This window comes from Dermacentor variabilis, chromosome 7 (genome assembly GCF_050947875.1).
Source record: "Dermacentor variabilis isolate Ectoservices chromosome 7, ASM5094787v1, whole genome shotgun sequence".
Classification (NCBI taxonomy): Eukaryota; Metazoa; Arthropoda; class Arachnida; order Ixodida; family Ixodidae; genus Dermacentor; species Dermacentor variabilis.
In genome coordinates, this window is record NC_134574.1 from 123,548,985 (window position 1) to 123,569,266 (window position 20,282).

At 47.1% G+C, this 20,282-nt stretch overlaps 1 protein-coding gene across 2 annotated transcripts in view; it reads left to right on the forward strand.

Moving 5' to 3' along the window:
* The first annotated feature begins 426 nt into the window (after positions 1 to 426).
* Bili (FERM domain-containing protein 8 Bili) overlaps positions 427 to 20,282 on the forward strand; it is a 119,775-nt gene continuing 99,919 nt past the window's right edge. For both annotated transcript variants that reach the window (XM_075699182.1, XM_075699183.1), the window contains exon 1: positions 427 to 600. In XM_075699182.1, coding sequence (XP_075555297.1) covers positions 577 to 600 — 24 coding nt within the window. In that variant the 5' untranslated portion in view covers positions 427 to 576. The remainder of the gene's footprint in view (positions 601 to 20,282) is intronic.

The following is a 20,282-nucleotide window of genomic DNA, read 5'->3' on the forward strand; positions in this document are numbered from 1 at the left end:
TTTACAGTGTAAACATGAAATTTCCACCAAGGCCAGCATTGCAAGAAATGTTATATCGATGTTCACTAACTATGTACGCTTGTTGGATCAGTTTTATGTTAGAGGTCAAAATTTAGACGCTTAGCTATGATATTACAACAATGCGCTCGAATTTTCACTCGGATGAACTTCTACATTCTTTTTATTCGTTCCTATTATTCAAATAGCCCCCTTCTTCTCGAACAGGATAGACAAAACTTCAAGCTATTATTAGATCGTGCGTAGCCAGATTAACGTTTTCCTATTCAAGCATAACCAGAAATCGCAGGCCCGTTATTACTCGAGATATCAAAACGCCGTTGTGATACGCGCAACACAACGAGTTTCGATTTCGGTTTCATTTTCGCCTACCTCTGGTCTTGCTCACTGGAGGCCGCTAGTGTTCAACATGGCGGCAGCTTGCTGCTCTTGGCCGTCTGCGATCGCGTCGACAAAATTTGTGGTTTCGTTGTAAGTTCCGTGAAAGTAGCGTGTGGCCGGCACTGTTCGCAACCACTGGAAAGCGTTTTACAGCGCTAAAACCTCGTTGGGACAGTCATGGAGTCTACGGAAGGAGTTCAGGTAAGTCTCTCCGCTCTGTCGGAGTACGCATCGTTTCTCCGTGCCACCGCCTCTCGGATACGGCTCCCGTTAAGCGCCGTTACCCGTAGCGCTGTTGCTTATTTCTCTCAAAACAAAAACTTGATCGTGTATTGTTCCGAAACTATTGCGTTTGTAGTCTGTAATCGCGAACGGCTCGTTCGTCCGCCGCTTCTTATTTTTATTTATAACGCCGCAGTGAGTAACGTTTGAATCGTTTTGGCAAGAGCAAGCGCCAATGCGGTAGAATATTCTCTGTAAGTGGAGCAACGGTTTGCGGAAAGCGAGGGGCCGCGTGTGAACCTGAGACGTGTGCTGTTGTAAACGCAGACAATAGGTATACAATAGGTGCGCGAAAGCGAGCTTTCGCCGAACTAGATAGCACTCTAGCCGAAGGCAACTTCCTGTTTCTAATGTAGCGCTTTCGGAGGTACTGGAATGTTTGTTTGAGTAGCCGACTCCGGCGTGGTAACAAACGAAAGCATCCCGTGCAGGCGACGTCGGCGCTGCTTGGTGCTGGAGCGGATGCTTGCGAAGTGAACGCTCACCGTTGCATCAATCTTGCGGTTTACGAATACAACGGGTTTGCTTCGACGGTAGAAGCGCATAAACGACGCAACCGCGTCGTTTATGTGAAATTGGAGCGTGGAGTTTTATTTTCGTCACGATAACAGTATAAATGGGGCGTTCGTAATTCACTTTATTGCCTAGTTGATTTGCGATACGTTCTGAGGCTGCTGTCATTTTCAGCAGGTGACGGCGGCGCGGAAAAAAGAGATATGAAAAAAGCTATTTGAAAGAAAAGAAAGAAATACACGATATCCGCAGTTAAACCGTTGCTCCTTGGGCTGACATTTGTTGGGAGGCTGCATGAAAGTGTAGTTTCCAGCGTTTTATTGCGCCTGACTGGAATTAGCAGTCGTGCTTGCGAGATAAATTAAGGGAAATTGTTATTAAGCTTCCTGGTGCGGTGATGTTTCTGTGTACCTTGTGTACAGCTGGAACGTGACCAAATTATGCTGTAGAGCTCTCTAGTGCATTTACAGCACATTTTCTCTCGACTTCGCTGAAGGTGATCATTGTGTGTGTGTGTGTGTGTGTGTGTGTGTGTGTGTGTGTGTGTGTGTGTGTGTGTGTGTGTGTGTGTGTGTGTGTGTGTGTGTGTGTGTGTGTGTGTTGAAGAGTGAACTGGTAGTCACACAGTGACATCCTCTTATAACGTAGGTTCTTTCTCTTCGTAGCCTGACAGCTACTAGCTAGCACTTGTTAATTCATGACTTGCAAATATCTAGAAGTCAGCTGCTCTGAAATGCTCTCTTTGTACCAAACAATTTTGTCCACTGACTAAATCTCTGTGTTCTATTCAACAAGTGAAAAGGTAATGCCATCATGCCTTCTCAACAACTTCAGCTTGGAACACCCGTCCTCTGCTGTTTTTATTTATTTATTTCACCCTTCAGTTGCATGCAAGAGCATCGAGGACATGGAGAGTGTACACCAACTAGCTAAATTTAGTGCGAGAATAAATGAACAACTAATAAAGAACAAGTTATATAAAGCAAGTTAAACAATGCAAAGAGAAATGTGAAGAAATATGCAAAACAGAACAGAATGGTCATTGCTTGTACGAATTTAACACATCTACATTTGCAACTTTTCTATAAAGGAAACAACTGCGTCACCCGTTACCACAGTATCGCTGCGGGACCATGCTATATAATTCGACAGCACGAGGCAAAGTAGATAACTTTGAACTTTGTGATATGACCAAATATAACAGCTGATTACGAAGACAACAGGAGCTGCAGCAAGGAATTACTAGTGAAAGGCAAGCGCACCACGAATTGTAATAAAATGTTCAGAGTTAGCAAGTTAGACTTCGCATATCATTTGTGTAAAGCCAGGCTAACAATAATTGCTCTGAGAGCTGCTTAGAGTGAGACGGCATCAAGGGTCTCTTTTAGAGGTGGCCATACAAGTTGCTTTGTTCCGAAGGAAAGGAAAGGATTTAACCACATATTCGCAAATGGCCCTCGAACTCTTCCTCTTCTCTACCGAGGACACACCATTGACCCCCCCCCCCTCCCCGTCACTGAATATGACACCAAGCTTTAGTAATGCTCCCCAGGGGTTTTTACAATGAGGAACTGCTTGAAGGAAACACCAATGCACTCAAGTACAGATGCCAAGAGCATTTGGCTACAAAATTTTCCTTCGGGAATTGCCATGGACCGTGATTTAAATGAAGTAACCACATTGGTTGAAAGGTGGTGCTGTGAGTCACTTCCTCAAAAACGAGGTGTAGCGCCGAGCGAAAGTGCATTCTAGAATATGAAGGTTGGTGTGCTGCAGAAGCCAACTTTCAAGTCACTACTCCAATAAAGAAGAAAAATATTTCACTAGTGATCACTGACCAACAAACACCACTTGGAGAAGGCCATCCCGTGTTAGGGGAAACTTTATATTAGTACGAAACTCATCAAAACAGCCTAATTTTATGCACGAAGAAAACTATCGGAGTAATATTTTAGTAATAGATAGCTTGGGGAGGAGGGAAGGACATTAGGACATCATATCAAGCACATTTCCCCCTTAAAGAAATTCTGATATGAGCATTCAAGCGTAACATATTATATTAACTACTTAAAGCCTTAAAGTTTAAGTGCTTGTTCACTTGGTACCACACTGGTGCCACACGGACATACTTAATGGCATTAAAAATTAAGGCAAGTTGTGGTGTGTTGTGGTCTCACAACTCATTTCTCCTTCAAATGTTTACGATCATTCCCAGTGTTAGCGGTTGCAGCTGCACATGAAGAATGAATTGTAAAGCGAACTGAAATACTAGTTCGAACTGAAATTATACCCATTGAGGTTTTTAGTGTAAGTTCTTTAGCTCTGGTCGGCGAAATATCTTTTGTGATAATATCACACTTGTCAAACCGACTTACTGCAAAATGATTGCAGCCATTGTCATTGCAATATTTATTGTGATTAAAAGCACACGTGTAGCAGCCACTTCAGGTATAACGGCGTGAGAAACATAAGGTCATAGGTACTTGATCGCTTCAACTACAAGTGTACTTTGTAGACAAAAGCTTTCGGTTGAAATGAAATCAAAGCTTTCAGAGCCGTTGACGAGAGCTTTGCGAGTCGTTAATGGTTGGGGGATGTCAAGTGTGGCGCATTCGCATCAAGTCACTTGACACAAGCCAGCACACGTCTGTTCTCTCTCTCTCTCTCTCTCTGTGTCTGTCCAGTGTGTCGGCTCTCTTCTTGTGGGGTGAGAACTTCGCGCAAGCTTTGCGTGCCTACCTTGCCTTGATTCTTGGGGCCCCTGCGTCCTTTTCTGCTGTGCCTCCACGTGCTTGCTTTTCTGCCCTTCACCTCCTGCTCTGTTTCTGGTGGTGGGCGTCCCTGTGCTTCTGCAGTGTCACCCAGAACTATCTGGTACAACTCATCTCACAGTAAGTACGTGGCACGGAAGAAGTTTTGTGGACTGCTGCATGGTGGTGCATGGACTGCTGTTGGGCTTGCCTTCTAGTGGTTCGCTTTCCTTCTTTTTTATATAGTTGCTGTGTGATTTGTACTGATGCAGCATTGATTATTTTGTTTTGAAACTCTGCGTACTGCAATAGTTATCGTGCACAAAGCTTGAATTTGTGCATTCAGCAGTTCTGTTTGAATCTGAGGCTTCCATCTGCCTGTTTACTGTGTCTAGAAGCTTTCCTACTTTAAATGTTTATGTGGAATTGAGTTATATAGTCTGCAATACTTGTGTGGCTTAGAGCAACGGGGCTACTTTATGTGTAGCCCTGGTCCCCATCACACTCTTCTTCCTAAAGAACAAGATGTGGCAGGCCAAAAGAAAACAGGAACTGCCTACAATAAACTTAAGAAATGTGTTTGTATGGTAATAATCTTTCAATATGTGTCATAACAGCAGCATGTGGCATGATGGAATTCATAGTTTGGCGTTTACGCTCATGGGCATTATCATAATGGAGTACCTATACTTCATATATTGTGTCAAGTAAACAAGAATGTTCGTGTTGAAGCCCAGCATTTTAGAAAGAGTTTTGCAACACTGCTAACTGAAGACAAATGACTTTTCTAAGTGCCGGGAATGCAGCTGAAGAGACGTATTGTTTTCTGCAGTGATTGTGTGCCCATATTTGATTCATCACTGTAAATCTGTGTCAGATACCTGTCATAGAGTCGCTTTTGATCCTTGTTGAAGTTGGTCTGCATCAAGGCATTGCCAACATTGTTGTCAGAAGACAAAGTTTAAGTGAGTATAACAGGATTGAAGTAGACTGTGCTCATAAGGAATGTGTACCAGCGCTTGATGCATGTTAATTTCAGCTGGAATATACTCAGGCATGCTCAAAGGCACCTGTGTTTTGACAAGGGTATTGCAAACATTTGAAATACATTTATACTTCTTGAGGGCCTATAGGCTGTATAAGAGAATTATGAGCACTGTTATTATTTTAACCATGTTCATGCAAAAGGATGGAAAGTTGGCCAAGTCCAAGATATGTCATGCAATCCAAGATAATGTTCATGCAGACTGCATGCACGGCTTCAGTATGACATCCTGGAAGTTTTCATTGATTGATTAGAGTTCGTGAAATAAAAAGTACGTCTTTAGAATTAATTGTAGGAGGTCGATTATTCGTCCACTGCACACATTGAACAGAAAACCTATGGCCACCTGTTTTGAGGAAAGGACAAGATTCAGTTAAGGGCTATTGGAATACAGCATTGAATACCAAGGCCACTGATTTCTTGCGTAACTTGCAAGAGATGTCGAAACCTTCATGTGCATTACAGGTTATGTTCTGACATGCTGAAAGAGCACATTGTTATCGTGAATACATGACTGACCTCACCAAGAAGGTATTATGATTGGGGGAAAAATTATTGTTGAGATAGGTTGGGAGGAGGACATTTGAGTAGGTTGGGAGGAGGCGGGAACCTGAAGTATTCCAGGGCGGAAGGAGAACCATCACTGCTCGGCTTTCTCCTGTGTCTGTCATGCTTTAAAGCAATGACAAAGCACAAAACTGCTTGACCAATTACTTTAATGATCTGATAAGCATCTGAATATTAAGCATGATCTGTCAGTGCATGAACTACACAGATGAAAAAATTACCGACGATTACGTTACTTCCTAATGCGAAATTTGAGCGCAGCAAATAAGCTGTTTCACCTTTTGGATAGATTGAGGCAAAGAAATCGAGCAACACATGTATGCGCTATCACATAATTTTTTTTTATTTTTCACACGTATTCCTTTAACAAAGACTCCACTAACAGTTCTTGACAGTCATGAAGGAAGCTTTGTGGTCGGAGAAATAGACTGATATATGTTCGACTTGGTACACCAATGCTTGATTCTCAAAGACGAGATCTATACAAGTGCCTCGCGAGGTTGTCACAGCCGTGGGGGAAGCAGAGGCTAAGCGCCGCCGCCGAGAAGACCCTGCCGTTCGCGCCGCCGAAGCGGAGGCTCATCGCCGCCGTCGAGAGCAACCAGCAGTAAGCGAGGCTGAAGCAGAAGCTCATCGCCGCCGCCGAGAAGACCCTGCAGTTCGCGCCGCCGAAGCGGAGGCTCATCGCCGCCGTCGAGAGCAACCAGCAGTGAGCGGAAGCGGAGGGGGGCGGCGTGTACACCCAGCGGCAAACGATGGGGGCAGAAGCGCGCGCAGCAAGCGGACCACACGATAAAGGGAGGAGGGAAGAGATAGCAGCGACTGACTGATGCCGCTGACGGCGATAGTGAGTCAACCCCAGCTATCCGCCACACAAGAACAGGGGGGGGGGGACCCTTTCCTCCTCTTTCTGCATGGCGGCGACGGTGTTCTATGCAGTCACATTATCTTGACTCTCTAGCGGCGTCAGCGGCATCCAGCGGTATCAGTCGGTCGCTGCTAGCGCTGGGGGGATGAAAGGGGGGCGGAGCTGGTTACGAGGCCGACGCCGACGACGACGCGAAACCCAGGAACGGACGCCAAAGAGCTGCGCTCTAAAAGAAGGTGATGATGATGATGGACCTCTGTCATAGCTCACACCCACTGAGGGTATAGGCTAAAAAACGGTCGGTAGGAGGTAGCTAAATTAAATTCTTATTTAAAAATGAGAAACTCAAAGTAAAAAAACAGATGTTGCAATAACTAGACTAGTACACAAGCGAGCAGTCAGATCAATTGAAAGGGGAATGTTAGAAGAGGCTATGATATAGAGAGTTAATGTTAGTGAAGAATTTTGAGGAACTAATTTAGGTGAAATGAATGCAGATCTGATATGTAGAATAAAGATACAATAATTAGCAGGGTAACCTTTTTGTTTCAGTTCAATAATCAAATACTGCGGAACAAACATCTCTGTGACTATAGTTTAGTGTTGAGGCCCCAGATGATAATAATACTGGTATACTTAATGCTAATCCGATTTTGCAGAGTGGAGGTTTAAATATCATTCTCCGGTGTGAATATTCACTGCATGATAAGAAGTAGTGGTCTATTGACTCAATTTTCTTACATTTATGGCAGAGAGGGCACATCGTCAGACCAGCTCTATGTAAATAAAGATTCATTTGTGGGATGTGAGAGCATGATCCCGTGTATGTAACTTCCAGTTAACAAGAAGGGCACCGCTGTTTATTTCAGCAAAAACCGAGATGATGAAAGTGTGGAGGTGATATCACGGATAATTTGCTTAAATAATATTCCAAACAAAATTTTCTGTATCTCGATGCAGTGAGGTAAGCTGTATCTGGTAACACAGCAATCAAAGGCCCAGTTAAAGACATTCTGGCCAAGAAATCTGTCATTTTGTTTAAGTATAAACCGCGATGGCCAGGAACCCGCTGCAAATTAATTTTTTGTAAAGTTGTAGGGACTAAGTTCTGGAGCACACTTCAGATAGCTGTATTCATTACCGTGGAAAATCACCAACATACCGATAGAGAATCCGTAACTACGACAGCTGACGATTTATTAGTGGGAAGTTTGCACAGCGGTAGAACAATCGCCAATAATTCTTGGAAATAGGCATGCAATCTGGAAGGCAAATAGAAAAGGACCAACAAAGGGAAGGAGAGAAAATGCCTAGGCCAGCCTTCTCTTCAGACAGTGGAGCATTAGTGGCTATTGTATTGCTTGTTTCCAGGTGAGAAAGGTAATCTTGTAATTGGTCATTTAAATATTGGTATGGCATTAGTTTAGCATTTTGATGGGAAAATATAATCAAATTCTATCTAGAGGCTTATCTTGGATTGACTTGTTGCTTGAATACATTGCATTCAAGTACATTGATTACAAAGAAGTTTATTCCAGGCGGCTTTTCGTTTTAAGTGAGCCCGCGTGCATTCTGAATTACACCACGGACTGGAAAATTTACCTGTGACGGAGGTTAAATTACAAGCTGCATTCTTCAAGCAACATTTTAAAACTGCGCAGAGGCTTATAGTTGTCCTCCTGATTGGTCGCACATGAAAGCATGTAGACTTCCAGCCCTTTTGAAATTTGTCATAATGTACAAATGCGTAATTTTTTCTTCTGAAAGCAGTCACAGTGAAGAGATGATCGCATGCACTGCTGATCATCTCTTCTTTTTCATCCATGTCTAGTTGTTGCGCTGACGAGTCATGAACACATTCCAACTTGCCCAGTTCTCGCTTCTTGTGCATATTAAGCATTAGGCTGCATATCATGCATTAAGCTGATGGCCAGTAGTTGATGAAGAAATTAAAGCTTTATTTGTCCTAAAAAAGTGACTGGACTAAGAAACCCCATCCCACTGTTCCAATGGCAATCTGTATCAGGCTCTTCTTAATGTAGTCCACTGGACACTGTTGGTTTTGCTAGGTCTTTGCTTATTGAGGGCTGAAAGGCCAGGAGCAGGAGGGAGAGAGAAGGTAGTTAGTGACAGAAGAATTTGCTTGCGTTCTCACCATTTCATACAAATGATTAAAGCAAAATGTGTAAAAAGGCAGCCTCTTGGTCTCCCCATGTAATTCTGAACAGTAAATCTCTCAAGTATGTATTCCCTGGTCAAAGTGATAAATCTGCGGTTGTCTCTTCTACGTGACAAGTTGAACATGAAACACAGAATGTCTAACTTGAAATCGGATGCAAACAGCAGAATACTGGTAGGTCCATGTTTAATAATCTCATTGCCACTGACTTTCATAATATTGCTTCTAATTTGTGTGGGATTGTATCATTGTCGATGACAAACGATGCTTATGAAATGCATTTCAATTGTCATTGCTCTGCAGTTCAAGATGAAAAATCTACACAGTGAACCAGCAATGTTGTGCGTAAATACATCAATCCATTTTGGTAAACAGTAGGCAATCTTACCCGAACAAATTTGATAGGTGGTTGCATTGTTCACATACTACATAGAGAGATGCCACTGTGCGCATGCACCACTGCCATTAGATCAGACACTGCGTTCTCGAAGTTAATAAAAGATGGGTTGGCACCTAACTATTAAAGCCAACCAAAAACTATAGAAAGGTATTTCATCTCATCTTTGCTCTAAGTAGGCTGTGAATTGACCCTCCGGGGCATTGAAACAATGTTCTGCAGGGGTCTCAGTGTGTGATGAACTCTAAACATTTAGCAGAAAGTGCATGTACACTCTCAAGCAAATGTTTGATGGCCGATAGTACCGCAATTTCTTTTTTCTTCGTAGCCGGCGCATGCAGGCTGTAATCACGTGGTACAGCCTACGTATCAGCGACCCATGCAATGTAACACTGAAGCAGTTTCATGTGTCGGAGCGCCGACTACGGGGGTGGGGGCTCCGATCACGAGACGAACCTGGTACGCCCATAGTGCACACAGAGGCCGTAGCAACTGCCACCCAGCACGCCTCGGCCGGCCTCCTCCTCCCTGACGCTTCGCCTCCTTTCTCCTCTCCCGCATCTCTCAACGCCATCTAGACTTTCCTCTAGGGGCCATAGCCATAATTTGAGCGCAGTTGTATACGTGTTTTCAATTCGCGATATATTGGCTGGCGCGGACAGTCTGTCTTGTGCGGCACGCTGCAAACGAAGCTATGTGTAGCGCGACTGCCTTGCGAGAGGAAGCGCGGGGGTGACGCCTTGTTGCGATTCACAGCAGCCGCCGCAGACAACCTCCGTTCATGCAGCGCTTTGTTTACATAGAGACGACGCGCGCTGCTCTGGCGCCATCTCGTAGCCATCGTCGCCAACAAGACCCTCGTGCGCGGCACTACGGTTTTTCAGAATAGTGGCTAGCCGGGCTTGTTGGTACGAACACATTCATTAGCAAACAGCGCGAATAACGGGTCGCAGAAAAGAAGCACGCGACACAGGCGCATGGACTTCCAACAAGTGCGCTTATTGCGCGATATAGTCTGGCGCTCGCGCAATAAACACACTTGTTGGAAGTCAGGGCGTGTATCGTGTGCCCCTTTTATGTGTCCCGTTATTCGCGCTGTTTGCTAAAGAAAGGACAACGCTTTTCTTCTCACGCCTTCTTCATATCCTCCTTCTTCAAATCCCCCCTCCCCTCCGGAAAGAAACTTCCCGCCTCTGGTGTCGGAGCGGTGCTGTGCGACGCTCGTCGAACTTCGACTGTCCTCCCGGGATCGCCTTTGTTTCAACGTCCTTCGCGCGTTATCGTTGGGGGCCTACGCCCTGACTTTTGTTATGCCAACGCATTGGACGGCGTCGCGCTTTCATTGAGCGCGTTTATATTGCAGCTTTCCCGTTGCCGCCCAAGGCGGCGGCGGCGTTTCTTGAGCCGCTTCCAATCGCTCTCTGCGATCGTGCGAATCGCGTATCGTGCATGAATGGGAAACGCGAGGTTGGCCCACGCGGGAAACTGACGAAAAAGAAGTGAGAGAGAAAGAGAGAAACGTAATGCGGAAAGAAGTAAACCTGTTGGCTTGGCCTCCTGGCTAGGCGAGCGAGTCGGTAACCGCGGCTGCTACCGGAGGCGCCGCGGGTATTTGTTGCTTTTTTAGCTGCCCCCCCTTCTATTAGTGTTTCTTTCACTTCGTTATTTCTTTTCCCGGGCGCAGTCGGCATAAGTTGCTTTTGATTCCGTGACCGCGCCTGCTCCAAGAGCGATAAAGGCGACTGCGTTTATACCTTGCGAAGGGGAAAAAAAAAAAGGAATTAAACAGAAGGGAGAGAGGGAGGGGGGAGGGTAAAGGCTTCTGCCGGTTTGTGTACATCTTACTGCTTCCGTTTAGGTTGGACTGTGTTCGCTCCCCCTCACGCCGCCGCCATTTATTCATTTATTTTGTATTTTATGCTGGCACGCTTGGTGGCTTCGTTGCGCTTAGAAACCGAATTAAAAATAGGTTATCGACATGAGGGAAAGTGTATTTAGAGAATGCACGCGCGCCGTTTCTTTTCCTTGACTTCGTTTGCACGCTCGGATATAATTTTTCTTCGATTGACTTACCGCCTCTTGTGTTTTCTTTCTTTTTTTTTTTCTTTGATCGCCCGGCAGTATAGAAGGAGGCAGAGTTACAAAGCGACGATCTCAATTCCACCTGCTGGACTGGACGAGGGGAAAGTATTTTTTTTTTTTTCGAGGAAGGCGAACCTATTGCGGACGGTGGCTTTATCGAAGTGCCTGCATATCGTTTCTACCGGGTGAAGTTAATTTATCCGGCTCAATTTTTTCTGAATATATGACTCGGATAATACGGAGCTGGGGCCCCGCTTGATATTCAGAAAGCAGTGCAATTACGCCGTATTGTCTGAAAGTTCGAAACCTTGTAAACTCTCGAGTTTACTGTCAATGACTCCTTTCTAACTCTGACTGACTCTACAGCGCGCCCTCTTATTGGTCGAAAACGCGAACATAGGGAACTTCTGAGAAAATGGAGGAATTTGTTCAGGATAGCAGCAGTACTAGAGTGTCATTCCGGGCATCGTGGATTTCTGCCGTCTGTTGGCGTTTCGAGGCAATCGGGCAGGCCGTAGTAGACACGCGAGCCGATCGGAACCGACAAGATGGCGAATGGGCGTACGCTGCGCCAGCTACGCAAGTAGTGCGTTCAGAGAAGTGTTACTCCGCGCATTTCGCAGCCCGTCGAATTGCGTGACACATAATAATAATAATAATAATAATGCCTTTATTTTCCATCCCAAGGATGAGGGAGGGGGAGAGAAAAAGCTAGATATCCAGCTTGACGGGCTCTCGCCTCCCCGATACAATACATGATGTTTAGAAAAAAAGGCAAACAGTACAAGCATGTGAGTACAGACAAAATATCACAATATCACAATATCACAAATGACAATTTTTACAAAAATGTACAATTCCAAAAAAAAAAAAAAAAGCGATGTGCATTCAAACAGAAAGTGCTGCCCTTCCACTTATAAGTGAAACAAAATGACGCAAATCTTTTGACCGGGTGCGTTGGAGATTTCAATTGTAATGTTGGCACAGGTTTAACGTGCCAACATTATATAAAATAAAATGCAAATATAAACGTTATACGTTTATATTTCGTTCACATGCAAACAGAACGTGCTATTTTTTTGTTCGCGAGTGCCAACATGGTGAAAAGGCTATATAGCCTTCGTATATAGCGTTGCTGCCTGCTGTGTGTGAAATTAAGTATATAGGATAGCAACCCCGGTGCTTCTTCGCTGACAACGTTTGTTGCCGACGTCAACCGCGGCTTAATGTGTAATATCGAGACTACTTTTCTTTGTTTTTGCTTTGTTTAACGTACCGGGCCGCCTTACATATAAGTCTCCCTGCAGTTCCTCGTCGTGTACCGGTCTTCTCAAGATGGCCGCGCGTCCCACATAAAACGCCGTCGTTCTTCCGCACCGTTTCCGCAATGCTCTTAAAACCTTCGGTAGACTTCTGAGAAGGCTTGTTGGCCGGCCCATGTTTCCTATCACTCATTTAAGTATGTTATGTTGAAACTGCACTGAACACCTTTTGGGCTCCCCCACACCGCACTAGATGTGGGGGTAACGTAGATGTGGACAAATTAATTGGGAATAATTTAATTATGACTTTAATTATAGAACGTGTTCTTTAAAGGAGCACTGACGTATGCTTGGCTTTTCCGTATTTTTTTTTCTTGCGTTAAGGGAAAGTTCTCGACCCGCGAAGAACGATCGTGTTTAGTCAAAAGAGGAGAATTCGCATTCTTTATGCCTGAAGAGATCGTTATTCCAGTTACGCTCGTACGTATTTGTTAAAAAAAACCCTCTCCAGGCCACTCAGCAAACTTCGATTATACGCTGGAAGTTGTTACGTGTCCTCTAGGGAGCATTATGTCGCAGGTATTTTTCATAACGGCTTATTAATCGCCGAAATAAAAATATTTCGGTGCCGCGAACTCATGATTTCAGGAGGCGAGCTTCACCGCAAACGCCGATGCTCTCTCCACTTGCCCTGGCTAGCCTCCGCAAGGGAAATTCCTTCCCTGCCTTTGCCATACGCGCACTTCACGGGTCCTGCCTTCATCTTTTTTTTTTCTCCTCGTTCTTTTTGCGTCGCGGCGCACTTCCGCTGACGGCATCGCGTGCGAGCTGTTGTGATTGTCTCGCTTCGCGCAGCGCGCGATTTTTCGCGCTGTGCACAAGGACACCTGACTAGCGGCATAAGTCAAGTTCTACACGAATACTGAGGCAGACACGAGCGGACCACAGAGCACGATCGCGCACCGGAACACGGTGGAAAATGACGAATGGGCTAAATACAGTCCGATGTAGCGTGAGCGCGCACACGCTACCTCAGGTTGGCGAGGGCAACAGCCTCTGTAGTTCGACCGATGGTCCGACGCACTGAAGCAGCCAACGTAACCAGACGCGGCCAGTGCGCCGATTACGTCGGACTATAAACGCGCTGTTAGATACGGGACCTTTTCCTGAGCCTCCTTCGAGTTCACCAGACCACATCGAATCGCGCCACAGCTAATTAAGGAGCGCGGAAGCGCATCTACCCCGTTCCCGAGGCGCGGCACGTGCAAACGAGTTGGCGTCCCCCGCCTCGTGCGCAGCAGGTGGAGCTATTCACTGCTTGACTCTTCCCGAAAGTGTAGCGGGAGCCTGGCACGGTTCCAGGTAACGCAGGTCCCGAGCAAAGCTGCTTTGCAGCACTGAAACGTCGCCTCCATCCGCCTATTGTGACGGCGCTTGCAAGCCGGGAAGGCAATACCGCAGAGAGAAGTAAGCCCTCGGACAATTGGGGCCCAAAGTGCGACCCTCGGCGCCGGGTGTGACACAATCTCACGGGCACCTACCATTGGCCGAAAATGACGACACCTGAGCGGGCTCGCCGATTGGCCAAAAATGGCGTCACCTGAGCGGGCTCGCCGATTGGCCGAACGTGACGTGACTTCGAGACACCGAAGAGCTTAAAAGCCAGAGACTGGGCGCAGCAAGAGAGCATTCCTTCATTCATCTCTTTCGAACTTCTTGCCAAGGGCCGCAGCGTCCGAGTTGCTGCCGGCCCATAATGACTTTATGACTGTTAATTTCTTTGTACTCTCACTGTAAATAATGTAAATAAACCTCCAGTTTTTCACTTAAACGTCCTCCTCAACCTCGGCCAACTCCCGCACCCAAAGGCAAGATCCAAAATCTGGGGGACAGCAATTGGGGTTGTCTTCCAGATCCAACAGCGCCTATAGTTTCGGTATCTGCGCGCTTGACTGCACGACGTGGGAACAAGCAGACGAAACGGAAGTACATCTCTCTTGCTGCGGTGCGAAGTAAAACAGAAAACACGCAGACATTCGGTTCGTGCGTTTTATTATTTCTCAAAAGCTTTAATTCGTCTGTTCAAGAGACATATAACACAAATAGCAAACGTCGCCTTGAATAATTCTCGAAGTCACGTGTCACCACAAGCGACGTCACAGTTCAAACACGTGCACGTACGCTCACTAGCACGTGTACGTCATCCTCCGGCTTGGAGCGCGACGGCCGCGAGGGGAAGGGAAAACGGCGTTCGGTTTGAAATTTCATGTCTTTGCGCGTCGCGTAGCTATGTAATACTTTAGACCCGCCGTGGTTGCTCAGTGGCTATGGTGTTGGGCTGCTGAGCACGAGGTCGCGGGATCGAATCCCGGCCACGGCGGCCGCATTTCGATGGGGGCGAAATGCGAAAACACCCGTGTACTTAGATTTAGGTGCACGTTAAAGAACCCCAGGTGGTCAAAATTTCCGGAGTCCTCCACTACGGCGTGCCTCATAATCAGAAAGTGGTTTTGGCACGTAAAACCCCACATATTATTATTATTATGTAATACTTTGCAGACACAGTCGTTATCGCGCATTGTATGCTCTGCGCTTGTCAGCTCAAAATGGCCAGACCTGTTGAGGGGCTCTCTAACCCAGCAGTACCTAAACACAGTTCCAAATAAACGAAAATCAGAACAACTCAGCTTGATATGTGGCCATGGATGGAGACCATATTTTTACGAGAAAACAACAACAACCGTGTGTTCGGGTAAAAAAGTTAATTAGCAGTGTATTTTATTTATTAGTAATTGCTTTGATGAAAGTAACAACAACTGAAAACTCGCACCACCGTATCAAAAACGTAACTTCATAGGCTATGCCATACGTTACCCGTGCATCGATCAGAATTCTAAGTTATGAAACTTAGCGCAGCATACGTTGGGCATTACAGGGTTACATATTTATTTTGTTCATTTAGCATTGTTTCAGGTATACAGTGAAGGTATTGAGTGACAACACGAAAGACAAAGCGTAATCTGCCTGACGAAGGCCCTGATACTCGTTGGAAAAGAATAAGAACTTACTTTGTTGTTGTTGTTGTTTTTTTATCGCTTCTGGATCCAGCTCCGCGTCAAATCCACGCCTTCTGGCACAATCGACCTCACGGCGGGCTCGCCGATCTTCGGGGCGCTTGTTCTGTGGCCGATCTAATTCTTTTCGGCATGGCCGGCCCGTCCCAATCGTTTCCTTGTGGTCAGTCTACACACCTTGATTCGCAAGCCGTGACCGCGCGAGGCCGGTTGTACACATATATATATAGAAACAGAAATCGGGAGCGTATATTTCTGAAGGAAAAAAAAAAAGAGGTGCTCTCAAAAACACTGTCAGGTGGAACGAGGAAACTCGAGTTTACTTTGCCGCATATACGTTCGCATCGCGTTTGCCGCGAAGGTTTCAAGCTTGTAATCCGGTCGATACGCGTGCGTTTTGCTGGACACTGCGATCAACTTTCGCCTTTACGTTTGTTTGCCGGTTTCACGGTTCTGTGATGTTTCGCAGTGGCTCTCCTATGGATGTGTTCGTTTTAGTCTGCGACCTTCGTCTTCGCGATCCACCGCCAGAAAAAAAGTGTGTTTAGAGCGCGGATAAGCGATTGTTTACGCAGCTAGATCATTGACCTTTGGAAGCCGTACGCAAGCTGCACCGTTGAGCATGAGATGTTTGCTTGGTGCAGTTATGTAGTCAGTGTCGGTATATATATATATATGTGTGTGTGTGTGTGTGTGTGTGTGTGTGTGTGTGTGTGTGTGTGTGTGTGTGTGTGTGTGTGTGTGTGTGTGTGTGTTTTGCCGAGGTTTCCTGGCTGCTGTCCGAAAACACTCCATCTTTTAGCGGAAAGTCGCGAAGTAATGATTGTGATTATGTTTACTTGGCTCATGACTTTGTCTTGTTTATGTTTAATTCCTATAAATGTATGGTCTCTTTTCTCTTCTCTTTTTTTCTTTACGACTACGTACCGTTTTTCTAGCTTTAAGTTAAGCGCTGCATTGGCGATTCTACAATATGAATGTGAAGAGTTAAAAGAACCCTCTTTTTTTCTATTATGTACAATATATCAAGATTGTGATTTGCCTGTAAAAGCAGCTTTGATGCACCTATAGATGGCCCATTCGCACCCGCTTCCGTTTGTCTTTAGAAAAGTGACGTCAGACGAAGGCGCGTATATCCCCCTTGGAATAAAATAAGGGCGAGCTATTATATCGAGCTCAACGGAAGTCCCTTTTTTTTTTTTTTTTTGAGGAGTGTTTCCTCGGCAGTTTCTTTCTTTTTTTTTTTTTACTATTTAAATCACGTTTGTTCTCCCGGGGGCCTCTTGAACGTGCCACCTAAATCTGAGTGCACGAGCGTTTTTTTTTTTTCGCATTCCGCCTCCATCGAAATGCGGCCTCCCGCGTCTACGAATCGCACCCGCGACCTCGTGCTCGGCGGCATACAACGCCGCAGCCGAATGCGGGCATCTGCTTTCCGACAGGAACGGCAAAAGCAGGCAGTGTGCACGTGCTCTAGCGGTTACGCAAGCCCAAGCGAGCGTCGTCCAACAGTTCTAACCCGTTCATTACACGGTCCACGCGCGAGACCACCCGCCGAATACAAAAGGGGACGGATGGAAATGAAAAAAAAAAAAGGAAGAGCGGGGGCGTGGAACGGGGTCACGATCCCCCGCTGGAACGGGGTCAGGAAAGGTCACTTTTCATGCAAAATAGCGACCGCACGGTCGTCGTGGCCAGCGGGTTCGAAGCGGGCCGTCATGGCGAGCAGCAGGTCGCCGTGTCCGGCTGGCGACAACGGCGCGGGCAAGCGGCTAAACCGTCGTTGCGCGTTTTTTTTTTTTTTTAATCTATAAAAGAGCTTCGCTTTTGCATTGTATGCGGTGTCGTCGGTACAAGTTGCGTGCATCGCTCGACGGAGCGTAAAGAACCGTTGGCATGCGTCGGTGGTCAAGTTTGTATACGACGTGAAGGAATAATTATGAAAACGTAAAAATCTTAGTTGCCTTCGACAGGATGCATAGTGGCTCAGGCAAGCAGGTGGGCGCCGCATTAAAGTGTATACCGAGAGTCAACGCGAAATTTGCTCGTTATTACGCCGGATTCGTAGAGTTTTGGAGCCGACGGCGCTTAACAAGACCAGAAAGAAATTATGGGGCTTTACGTGCGAAAACCACTTTCTGATTGTGAGGCACACCGTAGTGGGGGACTCCGGAAATATGGACCACCTGGGGTTCCTTAACGTTCTAAGTACACGGGTGCTTTCGCATTTCGCCCCCATCGAAATGGGGCCGCCGTGGTCGGGATTCCATCCCGGGACCTCGTGCTTAGCAGCCCAACACCACAGCCACTAAGCAACGACGTCTTAATTTTCCAGTCTTAACAAGACTGGAAAATATTGTTTACTATTCTCTGTACGGCGGCGCAGCGAACGTGTTATCGATGCTTTGAGCAGGCTAGTATGCAGCAGACTATAGCTCTTGTCACACTGAACAGAACTGCAGTCGTACACGAACAGCGCTGCATAGATCACCGGGGCGGCGCCGTCGTTTTAGACAAAAAAGCGCTGGAAATTGACGACAAAAGGCTCGGGAACGGCTGGTGGGACAGACCACAATGAAAAAAAAAAGGAGGGCTGTTCGGCTTACGTGGTAACAAGCTCAGGAGGAAAGAGACGGGATCACGTTGCAAAACATTCAGAGAAAAGGCGGCTTTGTTTGCAAAGACGAGCGTCCCTAATTGAAAAAGGCCTGTACTCCACTCGCAGAATCGCTGACGGCCCACTGGTCGAGGATAATTAGCTCGCTATTTAAGCGCCCAGAGGAGGGGGTCGACGTTTCACCGAATGCTCGCGCATGGCAGCGCACGCTATACCGATGAAAACAGCAGCGGCCGTGGAAGCTTGCAGCAATCCGCATAGCATACCAGCGTGTGCCACATTTCAGCGTGCGTGCGCTTTAAGAAGAGGAGTACCAACGGATCGTTTGCGAAAGTTGTAGAAACTCGGCAGGACCAGCCGCGCTGTAGCTTTAGTGGGGCTATGGCGTTACGCTGCCTATGTAGGTCACGTGCGCCTGCATTTTTTTAATGGCGGTCGAAATGCAGGGAACGCTGGGGTGTACCTGTAGGTTTGAGTGCGCTTTAACGCTGCAATTCACAAGACGGACCAAATTCCGTGCGGACCAATTACAGTATACGTCACCCATGGTGCCACCAAAGCAGGCCAGGCCGCATACGCAGGGCGAAGCAACAGGTGGGCTGTTTTCCAACGCAATTCCTTGCCGCTCCGCAGTGTCATGTTGGTCCGCAGAATTCGGTCCGCCGTGTAAAATCCAGGGTAAAGACCCCCAACCCCCCCCCCACCCCTAGAGGGTCGAAATTAATCCGGAACCCCCACTGTACGGGGCATACCTGTCCCATAATAGGATTGTGGTTTCGGCGCGTCATACGGCACCATTTTTTTATTATGCGGAAGCTTTAGATGGCCCATTGAGTTTGCGGTGTATGCGTGCGGTATTTTTAGGCAACCACGCGATGTTGTCTGTGAGTACGAGATGCGTGTAGACAAGGCTTGCCCATGCTTGATGGGTGCGCGGAAATGCAATTACCTCGACTCGCCTTTCGAACAATAACCGCGGCGCGCTTAATTTGTGGGAGGCCGCCTATATCCCGGAAGCTGACTCGTTTCCCATTGTGTTGGGCCTGTTTTGATCGGACTGCTGGTACGATCTGTTGGGAACTCGGCGCTGACGCCCGTGGTTGTACCTGGGTCGCAAGCCCCAAGGGTAGCGTTGGCCTGGCGGCCTGGGGTACAACTGCAAGCATCTGAAGGTCCCGGCAAAGCATGAGTCGACAGGTAACAACGAAACAACTTGTTTATTTTAACATCGCAAAGAGTTGGCGGTCAGGTTTGACCGAAGTAGAGAGACGGGAGAGCACTTCACTCAACTGAAGAAATCGGAGCCCTCCTCTGGCGTCCGGGGGCAGCTGTTTTTATACTCTCGCAGTTGAGGGCAAGAAGGAACCCCTCAAAAGACGAGCACGTGAATGTACAATGGGCTAATGGTGACGCACACTGTCGTAGCGATGCCGTAGCACCATGTCGTGGCGCTGCGCACGATCTCGTAGCACCTGGTCGTGGCGCTGCGCAGCACACTGTCGTGGCGCTGCCGGTCGGACACAATGACTGTAACGAGAAGATGGTCCCTGCTTTGGCATCGCCTGTTTCGGGCACAATGACTGGAACGAGATCCCTGCTTTGGCATCGCCTGTTTCGGGCCCAATAACTGGAATGAGATCCCTGCTTTGGCATCGCCTGTTTCGGGCACAATGACTGGAACGAAATCCCTAGGCGGTCGCATCGCCGCAGACGCGCCTGGAAACACCTGGCGATGAGTGTTGCGGTGACGACGATCGGGCCAAAATGTCCGCCGCCCCGCCGCCGTCGCGCCGGCAAAACCACGTGTCGCAGGCGAAACGCAACAGACCGCCCCGCCGGGGAAAGGAGATCCCGATGGACAGGGGACTGCATCCGCTGTCCGGAGGGATGTCGCTCGATGATGCGCATAACCGAAGTCGGGCGTCCCTTGACGTTTCTTGAGCGCAGCGCACAGAGAAGGCCTCGTTCTCTCGTTCAGGTTCGCACGGGACACTGCAAAGTGACTTCGGGAGAGTTCACATTTTTGTTCTCGTTCCCGGCAAGCGTTAGAACTACGCTGAAAACTCAACCGCTCAGTCAGCAAGCACGGCACAACCCTCACTAAGCCCTGCCAGGCTCTTTCCCCTTTTTATACCACTGCCTAGTTCCTTACAGTAGTCTAGCATCACTCAGAACGCGTCCACAAATTGAAAAATTGCACTAGAAAGCATATCATCACTTTGAAACACTAAACAAAAGCAATATGTT